This window comes from Pocillopora verrucosa, chromosome 2 (assembly GCF_036669915.1).
Source record: "Pocillopora verrucosa isolate sample1 chromosome 2, ASM3666991v2, whole genome shotgun sequence".
NCBI lineage: Eukaryota > Metazoa > Cnidaria > Anthozoa > Scleractinia > Pocilloporidae > Pocillopora > Pocillopora verrucosa.
In genome coordinates, this window is record NC_089313.1 from 1431900 (window position 1) to 1446454 (window position 14555).

Consider the following 14555-nt stretch of genomic DNA (forward strand, 5'->3'; position numbering starts at 1 on the left):
AGTTTACATATCTGGTTTCCCATCTTTGAATTTCGAAGGGTGGATAATACTTATCCATCAGACAGCAGTGGAAGTTATCTAATGCCTGTTCTGGCCCTCCTATTTCCAAAAAAATTTTTCTATGAAAAAATTAAAGTAAATTGACAGATGTAGAATTTGATCATTGACTTTCGGTAATTTCAGATATCAGAGTAACTCATTGTTATTCACGGCTCTCAACCGGCCAATCTACTATCCACGGACGGGAGCGAGAACAGGTCGGGCTCTCAGCTTTGCCAACAGAAGGCTTTTCACGAGAAGCCGACGTGTTCGAGCTCGTAAAGTACTGGTGGTTATTACTGATGGTGGCTCAATCGATGACGTACATGGAATCTCTAAGAGACTACGAGCCAACGGTATCACAATCTATTCAGTAGGAGTGGGAAGGTACTTCAACGCAAAGGAATTGGACTCGATGGCAACTGATCCTGACAAGACGCACGTTTTCACGTCGGATTTTAAGCAGATACAGTACATCACAAACGATCTTAAGAAAGCGATCTGTTTGAGTAAGTATTCAACGAGCTTAAGCACCAAACGAACTCACCGTGCGAGAAAAAATTGATCGGAGTCAAAGTCTCAACTCAGTCGATATTTTTTACATATTTGCTCACAGACGTACATCTTCTAACGGAGTGCAACATTGAGGTCATTTGTAGATCAATGAATGAAATGTTCAAACTGGATAACAATTATATTCATTGAATCACACTGCACAATATCTGTCGACTTTTTGCTTCCTTAGTAAAAAATATCTAGAAATAATTTTAAAAATAACCAATGTTCTATAAGGGTCCTATACCGTTAGATGTGTTGACCTATTATAAGCTTCCAAACATTTGAACTCCCGATTACCTCTCCTACTTTTCTCCAAAACACGTTCATCACACAAGGTCTTACGTGGACAGAAAAAAGCAAAAAACACGGATTTACTCATCGACAGCATGTACTTGCCCACGGTGGAGAAAGAGAAGAGGATGTTGTCCTTCAACCTCTTTCTGATTCTGTAATTTGAACATTATGTAACTTATCTAATCTGTCATATACCCTGTTTAATGGTTAACCTGTTGCTGTTTAGGTGCGGGTGGTACTCTGTCAGTTTCAAAGCTTCAGCCATGTGTTTGCGGACCAACTAAACCAGTAGGTCCTACAAAACCGGGTTAGTATGAAGATGTTAAGCTAAATGGTACCCTTAAAAATGTCAAATAGTAGTCTACAATTCTTCTAATATTTACACTTGTTAGTCCCTTGATATGCGAGAGTGGATTCGTTTCAAAACCTACAGTTTTAAACCTGTAGAGGTTACTCATATCATGTGATCGATCTCTTGGATAGAATATATGACGCATAAACCTCAACTGTCCTTCTTTCTGGCGAAAAGATAGTGGAGCGGAAAGCGTTCATTAGAAAGGATACTCTTGAGTAATAAATCCTATGCATCTCAAGATTGACTGATGGACTTCTAACAATTCGCATGTTTTTATTGCAGTATCTAAGACAACACCGAAAAGAGGCGGCCCAGGTAAACCTGGAAAACCAGGTGGTCCAGGTGGTCCTGGTGGTCCCGGGGGTCCTGGTGGTCCCGGGGGTCCTGGTGGGCCTGGAGGACCGGGTGGACCAGGCGGCCCAGGAGGTCCTGGAGGGCCTAAACCTGGTACAACCACAAAGCCAACGAAAACTCCTCCAGGTGAGGAATTCACAACCCATCTTTCTATTACACAGTTTGATCATAGCACCGCCTGATGCTATCTAATTCACGCTTTTAAAGGTAAACCAGGTGGACCTGGAGGACCTGGAGGACCCGGCGGACCCGGAGGACCTAGTGGCCCAGGTGGCCCTGGAGGTCCCGGAGGACCAGGTGGTCCTGGAGGTCCAGGTGGACCCGGTGGACCCGGAGGACCAAAGACAACCCCAAGACCAGGGAAAACAACAAAGCCTCCAGGTAAGCCTGGAGGCCCTGGGGGACCTGGAGGTCCAGGAGGGCCTGGCGGCCCAGGAGGCCCAGGTGGTCCCGGCGGACCAGGCGGACCAACAACCAAGAAACCAGGTACGACTTGAGCTTACTATGGAAGCTTTTAAAAAAATAATTCAAGGATTAGGACAAATAGTGTCAGTGAATAATGCATTTTCTATTGACATGCACCTAAGCTGCCAATTGATGTTAGTGCCAAATTATGATATATTATGATCGTTATAGTTTTGAGCGAGATGCTAATTTACCAACTGATGGTAAAGGAGACCGGCAACTTCGTTGTATCATAACAATTATTCCAACTATTGTTTTATAACAAATTTTTCTTGACGATATCAATGTGAGTCATTTAGATACGAAAATAAAATGGATATCGTAGTTACAAAAGAAGGAAGCACAATTGTAGCCGTTGCACAACATTTCTCCCATAAATATCGTATGTGTTCATGCGGTGAAGACGCCTATGTAAAATTACTTCCTAGGAAAGTCTACAAGACCAACAAAACCAACAAAGAGACCTGGTAAACCTGGAGGACCCGGAGGACCTGGAGGCCCTGGAGGGCCTGGAGGTCCCGGAGGTCCAGGAGGTCCTGGAGGCCCTGGAGGTCCCGGAGGGCCTGGTGGAAAGACAACGCCCGTCCCAGGAAAATCTACCAAACCTACTAAGCCAACAAAGAAGCCAGGGAAACCTGGAGGGCCTGGTGGACCTGGTGGTCCTGGAGGCCCAGGTGGACCAGGTGGGCCTGGAGGACCCGGAGGGCCAGGAGGACCCAAAACAAGCCGTCCGGGAACACCAACAAAGCCAACTAAACCAACAAAGAAACCAGGCACACCAGGAGGTCCGGGAGGCCCAAAAGGTCCTGGTGGTCCTGGAGGCCCTGGGGGACCTGGTGGCCCTGGAGGGCCTGGGGGTCCAGGAGGTCCTGGAGGACCTGGAGGGCCAGGTGGTCCAGGAGGACCAGGTGGACCTGGTGGTCCTACAACAGCATCTCCAAGAGCACCAACCAAGAAGACGACACCAACTCCTTATGCCCCGGGGAAACCCAATGGCCCTGGAGGACCAGGGGGACCTGGGGGACCTGGAGGACCCGGTGGCCCAGGAGGACCTGGAGGACCTGGTGGACCAGGAGGACCGGGAGGTAATGTGTCAATGATATCGTCTTAATTGACTTATGAATAATATCTTAATCAATAACATCATACTGTAACAGAGGTTTTGATCTTGATATTAATTGTTAAACGTTAATTTGCTACTTAAAGAGGGCGATAGTGTCCTGGGTTCGTGCCCTCCACCTTGCTTATTAAACACTCGGTTGTCCGTATTTAATTACTTTTAACCCTCTGTACGTTCACAATGCTTGTTCCTAATTTTTTTTTCTTATGTGTCACTTAGAATGTAACGTGCATTTGAATATATCTTCATGTTGATTTGCGCCATAGAAATATTGATTATTGCTATACGCCTGCGGTTTCCCTTGCTCGAAAGAAGATTGTGATTGGTTGATTGGTAATCACGTGAGCCTGGATTAATCAAAATGTAACCCGCTCAAATTAAATTTTGACAGAATGTCAAAATTGTATCCTGATTCGAATACGTTTATTAAATGCGATCATTTTTCAGGTTTTTGCACGTAATCAGAGCGTCGCTTAGGCCGGTGGTGATTGTAGCGAGATATTTTTTAAGCTTTGTTATCTTAACTCCTCGGGGATTCCAGAAAATTTTGATTTGTCGCTAGCTCTCCGCCAATTCTTAAAATCACGATGGATTAACCTGTGACGAAAAAGCAGCGCTCGTCTGCTTTATCGAAAGACGAAATCGAGTAGTGGTTGAGCAGAAGGACTACGAAAATACGATTTTTTAAAGGTACATTTGCGGTGTTTACAAAAAGTGAAGTTGTACTATTATAAACGCTCCTTTTTTGCTAATCCACAATGTTCATCCTTTAAATATATAACAGAGCACTTAGTGTCTGTTCCCTCGGGAAACAGTAAGTTTCTTCTCCAGAGAGTTGGAAGACTTCGTCTCAGGAAACATTGAGACTCTCGGGAGGACAAAACAAACTGATCCTATCAGCAGCAGACATCAATTGCATTTTATCAATCGTTATCAAAAGCTCCTCGTGTTTACTGTCTCATGGTTTGTTTACATAGGTCCGGGTGGCCCAGGTGGTCCCGGGGGACCTGGCGGTCCGTACGGTCCCACAACAAAGAAACCAGGAAAACCAGGAGGACCTGGTGGTCCTGGAGGTCCAGGAGGACCTGGAGGACCTACTACAAAGCCTCCTGGAAAACCAGGAGGCCCCGGAACTCCAGGCGGTCCAGGAGGCCCAGGAGGTCCGGGTGGGCCTGGTGGTCCTGGAGGTCCAGGTGGACCTGGAGGTCCAAATGGTCCCAAGACTACAACTCCAAGGCCAGGTGTGCCGACGAAAAAGCCAACCACAAGGAAACCAGGCACTCCAGGCGGACCAGGAGGCCCTAAGGGGCCTGGTGGACCCGGTGGCCCAGGAGGACCAGGTTTGTGATACAGAACGAGTCTTCTTATACGTTAAACGAGCAAAATATAAGGAAATCAAAGTTAAATGATAGTATTAGAAAGATCCTAGACGAGCGTTGTCAATGTCAGCAGTCATGTCATACCACGTTTGATGAATATAGGGTGACACTTACCTAAAGGGTTTTTTTTTTGCCTTTTAAGAATCCTTGCTTAAGCTTGCTGTTTTGCTGGCAAATTGTGGTACAGGAGAGTAAAAAAATTGTTAATTATGTGATTCAATTAATCGAAATCTGCATTCCGTTTGATTGGCCGTGGTGCAGCTGCCACGATTTCCATATATAGATAATGTAACGTTAAACCAGCTGTAAACTAGCCAAATAGTAAACCTTTATAACAGTACCGCTTAAGAAACTTGAAGCTCACATCATGTTACGGACGTTAAGATTGTAAGGGTCGTAATGAATTAAATAGTTAATGAATAATATTTATGAGAATATGACGTTTAAAAGGTTATTGTTCTATTTTCAACAGGCGGACCTGGAGGCCCGGGGGGTCCTGGAGGCCCAGGTGGTCCAACAACTGCACGACCAGGTGTGCCTACCAAACCCACCAAACCAACAAAACGCCCGGGACGCCCAGGTGGACCAGGGGGTCCAGGAGGACCCGGAGGACCAGGAGGTCCTGGCGGACCTGGAGGACCTGGAGGACCCGGTGGACCTGGGGGTCCAGGAGGACCAACAACTGCCAGACCTGGGGTGCCAACTAAACCAACCAAACCAACAAAACGCCCGGGTAAACCAGGTGGACCAGGAGGGCCGAGTGGACCCGGAGGACCTGGAGGGCCTGGGGGTCCTGGTGGACCAGGTGGACCTGGGGGACCTGGAGGTCCGGGAGGACCAACAACTGCTAGACCTGGTGTACCAACTAAACCAACCAAACCAACAAAACGCCCAGGTACACCAGGTGGACCAGGGGGGCCAAAAGGGCCAGGAGGACCTGGAGGTCCAGGAGGTCCTGGAGGACCAGGAGGACCAGGTGGGCCTGGAGGACCTGGAGGACCAGGAGGGCCAGGTACAATGAGAGATGTGTGCAATCCACAACACTATCTGCAGTCCATGACACAATTTTAACTTTTATCAACGAGCCATCAAATTTTAAAATGTTGCAGTATATTGCAGTATATATACTCCTGTCAGACTGAATCTTCGTCTTTGTCGTTAATGCTCGAATATGATGCGACTGTTAACAACTTTAAATTCATTTTTGTCATACGACCTGGCGAATTGCGTTAGTTTTGCAAAGTTCTGACCAACTAAAACCGGAGCACTTGTTATCAAGACAGTATTAGAGTATCAACATTCTTAAAAGCGAACAATTTAGTCTTAGCACAGTTTTTTAGATATCTCGTAAGTTTCTTCTGAAGTATCACAACGAGCATCGCATGTCGAACACAACCTCCTTAACATGATCTAATCACCAAGAGCTTATCCTACCTAACAAACTCAGATTTGAGTCAGAATCATCCATTTACAACCTTTTGATAAGAAACGTGAATCTTAAACATCAAGTATTTTTTTCGATAAATCCTAGGTGGACCTGGAGGGCCGCCAGCAGGACAGCCTACAACACCAGTCACAAAACCACCTGGTACTCCAGGAGGTCCAGGAGGTCCAGGAGGACCTGGTGGACCTGGTGGACCTGGAGGACCTGGAGGACCAGGTGGACCAACAGGACCAACAAAGCCAACAAAGCCACCTGGCAAGCCTGGAGGACCTGGGGGACCGGGAGGGCCTGGAGGTCCAGGAGGTCCTGGAGGGCCCACAACGAAGCGTCCAGGAAAACCAGGGGGACCTGGGGGTCCAGGAGGCCCTGGAGGACCCGGTGGCCCTGGTGGGCCAGGAGGACCAACAACTAAACGACCAGGAACACCAGGTAAAAAATAAACCGTGACGGTGAAGCCAGCGGGAGTAATGCAATTGCAAAGCTGTCACTTTAATATGTTTTCGATAGAACAAGTAGTCATTCATCTATGGGAATTACTAAGTTTTAAGTCTTTTGTTAAAGATAGTAAACATTAATTAAAAGCTGAAAAAAAATCGAGATTGAATTAAGATGGCCAATTTTTTGAAAAATGCATCGAAACACTATCAAGATATTAGATTATGAAGTGATGAGCAATGAAAGCGAAAGTATGTCTCAAATATTATTCATTACTTTCCTAGAAACTGGGGAGGTGTTAACGTGTTTTCCTTTTGCTGATATCGGTAGTTCATGTCTCTTCTGTTCAATTTGGCCTTTAAGATGCGATACATTATACAGCACAAAATATTCACTAGATTATTCTGAACTTAAGGTGGCCCTGGAGGGCCAGGCGGCCCTGGAGGACCAGGTGGTCCTGGCGGTCCAGGAGGTCCTGGAGGACCTGGAGGTCCCACTACAAAACGTCCAGGTTCCCCAGGAGGACCAGGAGGTCCTGGTGGGCCTACCACAAAACCTGGGAAGCCTGGAGGCCCTGGGGGCCCAGGGGGACCAGGAGGTCCTGGAGGACCTGGAGGACCAGGCGGACCAGGAGGCCCAGGAGGACCAAAGACAAAGCCACCAAAACCAGGAGTACCTAAAACAACACCTACGACTAAGCCACCAGGAAAACCAGGCGGTCCTGGAGGCCCAGGGGGCCCTGGTGGACCGGGAGGACCAGGAGGTCCTGGAGGCCCTGGGGGTCCTGGAGGTCCCGGGGGACCCGGAGGTCCAAAAACAACAAAACCAGTTCCTACGAAGAAACCAACGAAACGCCCGGGATCTCCCGGTGGGCCAGGAGGGCCAGGAGGGCCAGGGGGGCCCGGTGGGCCTGGAGGACCTGGAGGACCAGGGGGCCCTGGTGGACCAAAGACGAAACCTCCTGGTACTAAAACCAAACCTACCAAGTATGCACCAGGAAACCCTGGAGGTCCTGGTGGTCCTGGAGGACCTGGTGGACCCGGTGGGCCAGGAGGACCCGGTGGGCCTGGAGGGCCACCAGCGAAGACCACGCCAAAAACACCCAAGACAAAAGCTCCAGGTCAGATCACAAAATATTGAGAAAAGAAATAAAAGGCTGCTAATAATCATAAAAGTGGTACTGACTATTATCATAATCATAATGGTAAAATTAATGATAATGATAGTGGAATAGGTAATTTGATAAATGGTAAATACACATCTGAGGGTTCCAACAGCGGCAGCACGTTGCACGTTACTTTCAGAGTTAGCATATTCAAAACGACTCGTTTATACTAAGAGAAGCAAAAATGCATACCTCGAAATCGCATACCGCGAGGAAGACAAAAGAAAAACTTATTATGGCAAAACTTTGGGATTTTTCTTTAATAATACATCTTTGACAACGACAATGACGGGAAGTGAACTATCAATGCTATCATACTTCGTTCCCCTTTTTCAGGCAAACCTGGGGGACCTGGCGGACCTGGAGGTCCAGGAGGACCTGGGGGACCAACAACAAAGCGACCAGGATCTCCAGGGGGACCTGGGGGACCTGGAGGTCCCGGTGGCCCTGGTGGACCTGGAGGTCCTGGTGGTCCAGGAGGCCCAGGTGGTCCAACAAAGAAACCTGGAAAGCCTGCAAAAACCACAACTAAACCCCCAGGAACACCTGGTGGTCCTGGCGGTCCAGGGGGCCCTGGTGGACCAGGGGGTCCAGGAGGACCAGGAGGCCCTGGGGGTCCAGGAGGTCCAGGAGGTCCAAATGGTCCTACAACTGCTCCTCCAGGAAAACCCGGAGGACCTGGAGGCCCCGGGGGACCAGGAGGACCAGGTGGTCCAGGCGGTCCTGGAGGCCCGAAAACGGCTCCACCTGGTCAACCAGGAGGCCCCGGAGGACCGGGTGGTCCTGGAGGCCCAGGGGGCCCTGGAGGACCGGGTGGACCTGGAGGTCCAGGATGTGTCATGCGCCCAGGAGCGAAAACAACACCAAAAAGCGGCCCAACAAAGCCTGGAGGTGCAAAGCCAACAACCGGAAAGCCTTGTATCACTATACCACCAGGTAACGTGATGATCCAGCATTTCAAGGAAACGTTCCTCGATCTTTAACCTTTCTTATCTTTTGCTTTGCATCAAGTTTATTGTCATTTAACAGTTGTCTTTATAACTCAAAAAACTAAAATGTTTGCAATTGTTCTGTTCCTACGTCTTTTTTGGGTCAAACCGATAACCTTATGGAAGAACTAGTTTATTAAATTATAATACAGAATATAAAAACGACTTTCTACATGAAATAACTGCTTTTATTTTTATATTCGAGGCTTTACTGTCGTGAAGAAACCAACAACTATTCCTACGCGGCCAGTCGGACCATCTGGCCCCACAACAGGACCTGCTGCCACAACAGCGCCTAACAAAGGTATTATTATTTTTCTTTTTCTCTTCAGTTGTGATTTAACTTTTAAGTTCAGCTTCATTTAAAAAAATTAATTTCGTCGCATTCCCTTGCTTTTGGCAGCCTTCTCCTCTAACAGTAGTATAGTTACCAAAGATCCTGCTTTGTTTATGTCTCTAATCATACCAACATATTATTCGCACATGGTTTTTGTGGGAAAAAGCCAGGACAAGTAAAATCAAGCAGACTAAACGTTAATATCATTTAACGACAAATTTTGCTGAGACGTAATTAGGAAATTATTTAAACAATGCTATGAATTAAAAAAACCGTCGATTGTTCCACAGTGTGCAAAGTTAAGATGGACATTGGCTTCGTAATCGACGCAGCTGGCGGCCTTAAGAAAGTATTCCACTTCATAAAGAAATTCGTCTTGGAATTGGTGGATTCCTTTACTGTCTCCAGTCAGAATGTCCGGATTGGTTTAATTACGAACTCGTATCGCCCTGCAGTCAAGATAAGCTTTGGTCAGTTTAACAAGCCGACGCAAATAAAACGCATCACCCGCCTGCTACAGCCCGACGGTGGAGCACGCCTATCAGGAAAAGCGTTGACCCTTGCATTAAAGCGGCTCTTTCCCGCTAGCAAGGGCAAGAAAACGTTGGTTTACCTAACTGCGGGTAAATCGTCCGACCGAGTGCTTGGCCCAGTACAACAGCTTGTTGCTATGGGAGTAAATATCTTCAGTATCGGCGTTGGAACTAATGCTGATCTCAGTGAGATTCTCACGGTAGCTAAAGATCCTCAGCACTCGTACAAGACCAACTTTAGAGGCCTGGGAACTATAGTGAAACGCATTAAAGACAAAGCATGCGCAGGTTGGTAAGCCTTTCCTGATTTCAGAGGCAATTTTGAAGGAGAAATTAAGGAGTGTCAGCAGACAGTCTATCAAAAATGGGCAAACCTGTAGCCCAATGACGTGACGTAACATTTGTCATTGGTAAATTAGTGGAAGAAGTAAGTACAATGCAAACTAAAAGTGAGTCTCCTAATATTAGCAACAAAGAGTGTTACCAAACGACGGTCGTTTCATAAATACATGTTGGATTCTAATCATCACCATAAAAACGCACATTACTTTTAGTAAGATGAATAGAGTCAGATTTTTATATGACTCTCTTGTTTTCCCCCGCAGAGGCAGGAGGCAGTGAACAGGGACCGAAAAAACCCACTAAGAAACCAAGTAAGTACATGAGCAATTAACATATCGCACATGATTCCAGAGTTCACGTTTAACCCCATTTCGAATTTATTAAATTTCCGTATCAACAGAACCACCGAAGGCTGTCGCTATTTTCCCATTGAACCAAAAGACTCGAGGAAAAGACATTGGTCCCCTGAGGAACAGCCCAGGACTAATATATGGTGTTCGACCCGCTCGTGGACCTAATGGTCAGCCTGGTGGAGCCATCAAATTCCCGAGATTTAAGACCGGCTATGTGGAGTTTCCGAACAGTGGGAAACTGGACACCAAGAATTCCATAACAGTGACTGCTTGGGTCAAACCGGACGCGCCAGGGAAAATAATTGAGTTCAGACCGAGAGGGGTGACTTTCGGCATTCGATCGCCGGATATTTTGTACGCTCGTTTTGTCCGCCGTAACGGTCGACCAACCAAAACTGTAAAAACAAGACGACGAGGAGTTACCTTGCGACAATGGAGTTACTTAGCCATCACCTATGACCAGCGAACGGGAATGGGAACTATTTGGCGGAACTCTCGACCCATTGCTTTTCAGAAGCTCGGCTGGATCAGGCTTGCTACAAAGAAACCTCTTAGGCTTGGAGGGTTGACCCGTGGTCGGCGACCATTCAGTGGCAGTATCACGTGTCTTCAAGTTTACAGCGATGCTTTGACTGGGCCTCAGATAAAGAATGTACAGAATGTTTGCTTTAAACCAGGTACTAATCACCAACCTCGACGTAAGATATACACTTAAACCAATTGAATATTGAACAACAATCAACCTGACATTTTGTCCTGATGCTGCTCATTCCAAGCTGCAATTAAACCATTATTTTCAGTTCACCCACCCTCATAGTCTTGGATTTGAGAAAGGCCATGAACATAATTACTTGCCATTACGCTAAATTCAAAAATATTTTATCTCTGTCAGTCTTAACAGTGAAGACTGAGGACACACGCTTTAATTCAAATTCTTAAGTTCTTCATCAAAGTAGGATGGGAATGTAGATATGCGGGCTAAGTTATAGAATATAAAGTAACCAGACACATTTTTTTGGTACAACAGCTTTTAAAGATACGGTGTGCTGCAATATTCCAGAATATTTTAGGAGTACGAGACACGCATAGTGTACTTTTAAAAATATACCAGCGAAGTATTCGAGCATAGTCAAGACGAATACTCCAGGTGTGCGCGGGGTATTGTGCGCGACTCGAATACCCTAGGATTCTAAAGCACCACGATCACGTATTCCATACTCGAATACCAGAGATTACTTTGATTTTGCGCAGTGTTAGCCACAGAAATGCATTTGGTTGTTTTATACCATACATATCGCGGGTTAATGTTTTTTATTCTGTTTCCAGGGCAACCGACTCCCACCAGACCACCAACAGCCCCTGTTCCAGGTAGGAGAGCAATCGACGGATACCACCCAGGAGTTCTTATTTGAACTGATCTATTTTGAAGTCTAGATTTTATAAAATTTAATCCAAACATAATGTCTTCATCTTGCAAGGGAAGGTTTTTATCTTGGTATAAACACGGTATGACCAATTCAGTAGCGTTCCAACCTCCTGCACTCCGTCCGCATTTCAGACTGTTAAGCCTTTTATCTTCTTGTTTTAAAGTTTTTGTACTCTGAAAATGATACTGTTGTTGTTGCATGTTACCAGCTCTACCTCCTGCGATGGCATTCTTCCCCTTGAAGTCTAAATATGGTGCCCGAGATATAAGCCCAACGAAAAACCGTCCGGGAAAAATCGTGGGTGCCTTACCAGCCCGAGGTCCTGACGGCCAGCGTGGTAGTGCTTATAAGTTCCGAGGCCGTCCCGATAGCTTCATCGAGTTTCCGAACAACGGACGATTAGATGCAAAGGATTCTATAACCATTCTTGCATATGTAAACCCGGAGAGTGCTGGACCGATCTTCAATTTTAATCCCAAAGGATTTGGAGTGCATTTCTGGATGGTTCGAAAGAATGTTCTCTTCGCACGCTTTGTGAAAAGGTCCAAGAAGTTTACACGGCCTGTGGCTACGAACAGAGTGAAACCGGGCACTTGGAACTGGCTTGCAGCTTCATACGATAAGAACACTGGGTACGCACGTTTGTTCGTGGATTCCAAAATCTCAGCTGAAAGAAATCTCGGCAGAATAAAGCTTGCCACCAATTATCCCGTTAGAATGGGTGCACGAAAGGGAGATCGTCGCTTCTTCCGGGGGAAAATAACTTGTGTTCAAGTTTACAATGAAGCCCTGACAAGCCGGCAAATCCGAGCCGCGAGAAAGAGCTGCTTCAGACCAGGTTTGTCGCAGACCTATTTAATCTGATTTTAAATTTTATTCAAGGAAAATAGAGTTACTTTCACTCTCTCTACACTGTTTTTTCGGAAATAGTATCTCTAATGAGTCTGAATGAGTCGCCAGTCAACATTTTAAGAGCAATAGAGTTTCTCTCTTTTCCGGTGCAGTCGATTTTACTGCAAGTATTATTACTTCTAGCGCCTCATTATGGCCTTGAAGAGAGTTCCATCGTAAAGAAAATGTTTAAAATGTTTGAATTAAAACAAAATTATGTGAAACAATGTTAGTTTAAATGTTCATTTTAGACAAGTTTTTATCGAGCGTATTTTCTGTTTCAGGTAAAGTCAAACCCACAAAGCCAATTTTACCTGTTACCAAACCTACACCGGGTAAGTCTCGTTTCCTTTTTTTTTTTTTTCTACATCATAAAACTTAACAGTTGTAAGAGTCTTAACAAAACGTTTCTTTAGGAAAATGTGTAAGATATTTTTGTCCTCTGTTCAAACAGCTATCCGTAACTTGGTGGCCGTGTACCCACTGGACGCTACTTCTGGTGCACGTGACCTCAGCCCTACCAAGAATCTTCCAGGAAAGCTTTCGAGTGTAAATATCGCTCCAGGCCCTGACGGCAAACCGGACACTGCATTGCGATTCTCTGGCAGTCCTAACAGTTACATAGAGTTCCCAAATAATGGAAGACTGGACACCAGGCGTTCAATCACTTGCATAGCATGGGTGTACAATGAAGGAAGGGGAGGGCCGGTGTTCCAATACGATCCACGTGGAGTGGGGGTTGGGTTAAGAATCATCGGCTTGGATCGAATTGAAGCGCTCATTGTCAGCCGAAACAGACGAAAGAAAATTCCTGTCGTGACTCGAAAGAGGTTCTTTAAGCCCAGGACTTGGACTTACGTAGGATTCTCGTACGATTTCCTTTCTGGTATTGTCACATTGTACGTTAATGCCAGGCCAGTCTTACGTAGGATCATTGGTCGAGTTCAGCTTCTTACTAACAAACCAGCCCGCGCGGGCTCAACCAGGCGTGGAAAACGATTCTTCCGCGGTCGCTTATCGTGTATACAGGTGTACAGCAGAGCTCTGACCAGGCGCGAGATCATTGCAGTGAGAAAAAGGTGCTTCAAAGGAGGTATGATAGGTGCAACAGAAATTAATTGAAAATGTAAGCCAGATTACCTGCGGGTTAACTTGTATGATAAATCCATGGCCAGTCTGTAGTCTGGTGTTTTTCAAATTGTTTTCCTCAATAAAATTTAATGAGTGTAATTACATTAATCGTATGCCTTTATTTTACCTTTTTTATTTTGTATAGCATCGAAATAATGTTCAGAGAAATTCAACTCAGAAATCAAATCCAGTAACTTAGCAAAATTACGGTAGGAATAAGAAAGAGGCAAAGGAAAAACTGAGTGCAACAAACTTACTTGCACGGATTGATCTTACAATACTGTTTAAGTCATTTTGTATCACTTGTTTCTCATTTGCAGCCGGAATAATTCCAGGAAAACCTTCTACAGGTAAGAAGTGAATGTCATTGTTGCATAAATCACTCTTCGTTGTTCAGCGATACTTAGATGCGTTAATGTACCTATGATGATTCCAGGTACCCCGACGCCTGTGGCTACATTCCCACTCAGTGGTGTACTCAGTGGACGGGATATCTCTCCAAATAAGAACCCACGAGCAAAACTCCGTAATGTGCGGCCAGACAACGGACCCGATGGGCTCCCTTCAGGTGCCATTAAGTTGAGAGGTAGTCGAGATAGCTATGTGGTGTTTCCAAACTACGGAAAACTGGACACAACGGACGAAATAACGATCACTGTATGGGTGAAGCCCAAAAGCGCTGGACCAATCTTCCATTATAAGCCCCAATCCTGGGGTGGAGTACATGTCTGGGTTGTAGGACGACCCGGTAATCGAAAGTTTTTCGTCCGATTCTCCACGCGTAACGGCAAAACTGTTCCAGCACTAAGAAGTAGGAAAATCAAAATGGGACGATGGCATTATCTGGCTGTTACTTACGATAAAAAGAAGGGAGTTGGAACCATTTGGAGAAATGGCTTCATTGATGCTCAGGTATTACAGACATAACAATAGACTGTTTTCAC

At 45.9% G+C, this 14555-nt stretch overlaps 1 protein-coding gene across 1 annotated transcript; it reads right to left on the reverse strand.

Moving 5' to 3' along the window:
• Positions 1 to 1442: 1442 nt before the first annotated feature.
• LOC131797318 (collagen alpha-1(I) chain-like) lies at positions 1443 to 8449 on the reverse strand. The gene is made up of 10 exons (XM_066162299.1): positions 8373 to 8449; positions 7927 to 8339; positions 6892 to 7557; positions 6040 to 6416; positions 5039 to 5607; positions 4193 to 4548; positions 3055 to 3171; positions 2539 to 2988; positions 1814 to 2098; positions 1443 to 1690 (listed from the first exon to the last, which is right to left on the reverse strand). The coding sequence occupies exons 1-10, from the start codon at positions 8447 to 8449 to the stop codon at positions 1443 to 1445; spliced, it is 3558 nt and encodes a 1185-aa protein (XP_066018396.1).
• Positions 8450 to 14555: the final 6106 nt, after the last annotated feature.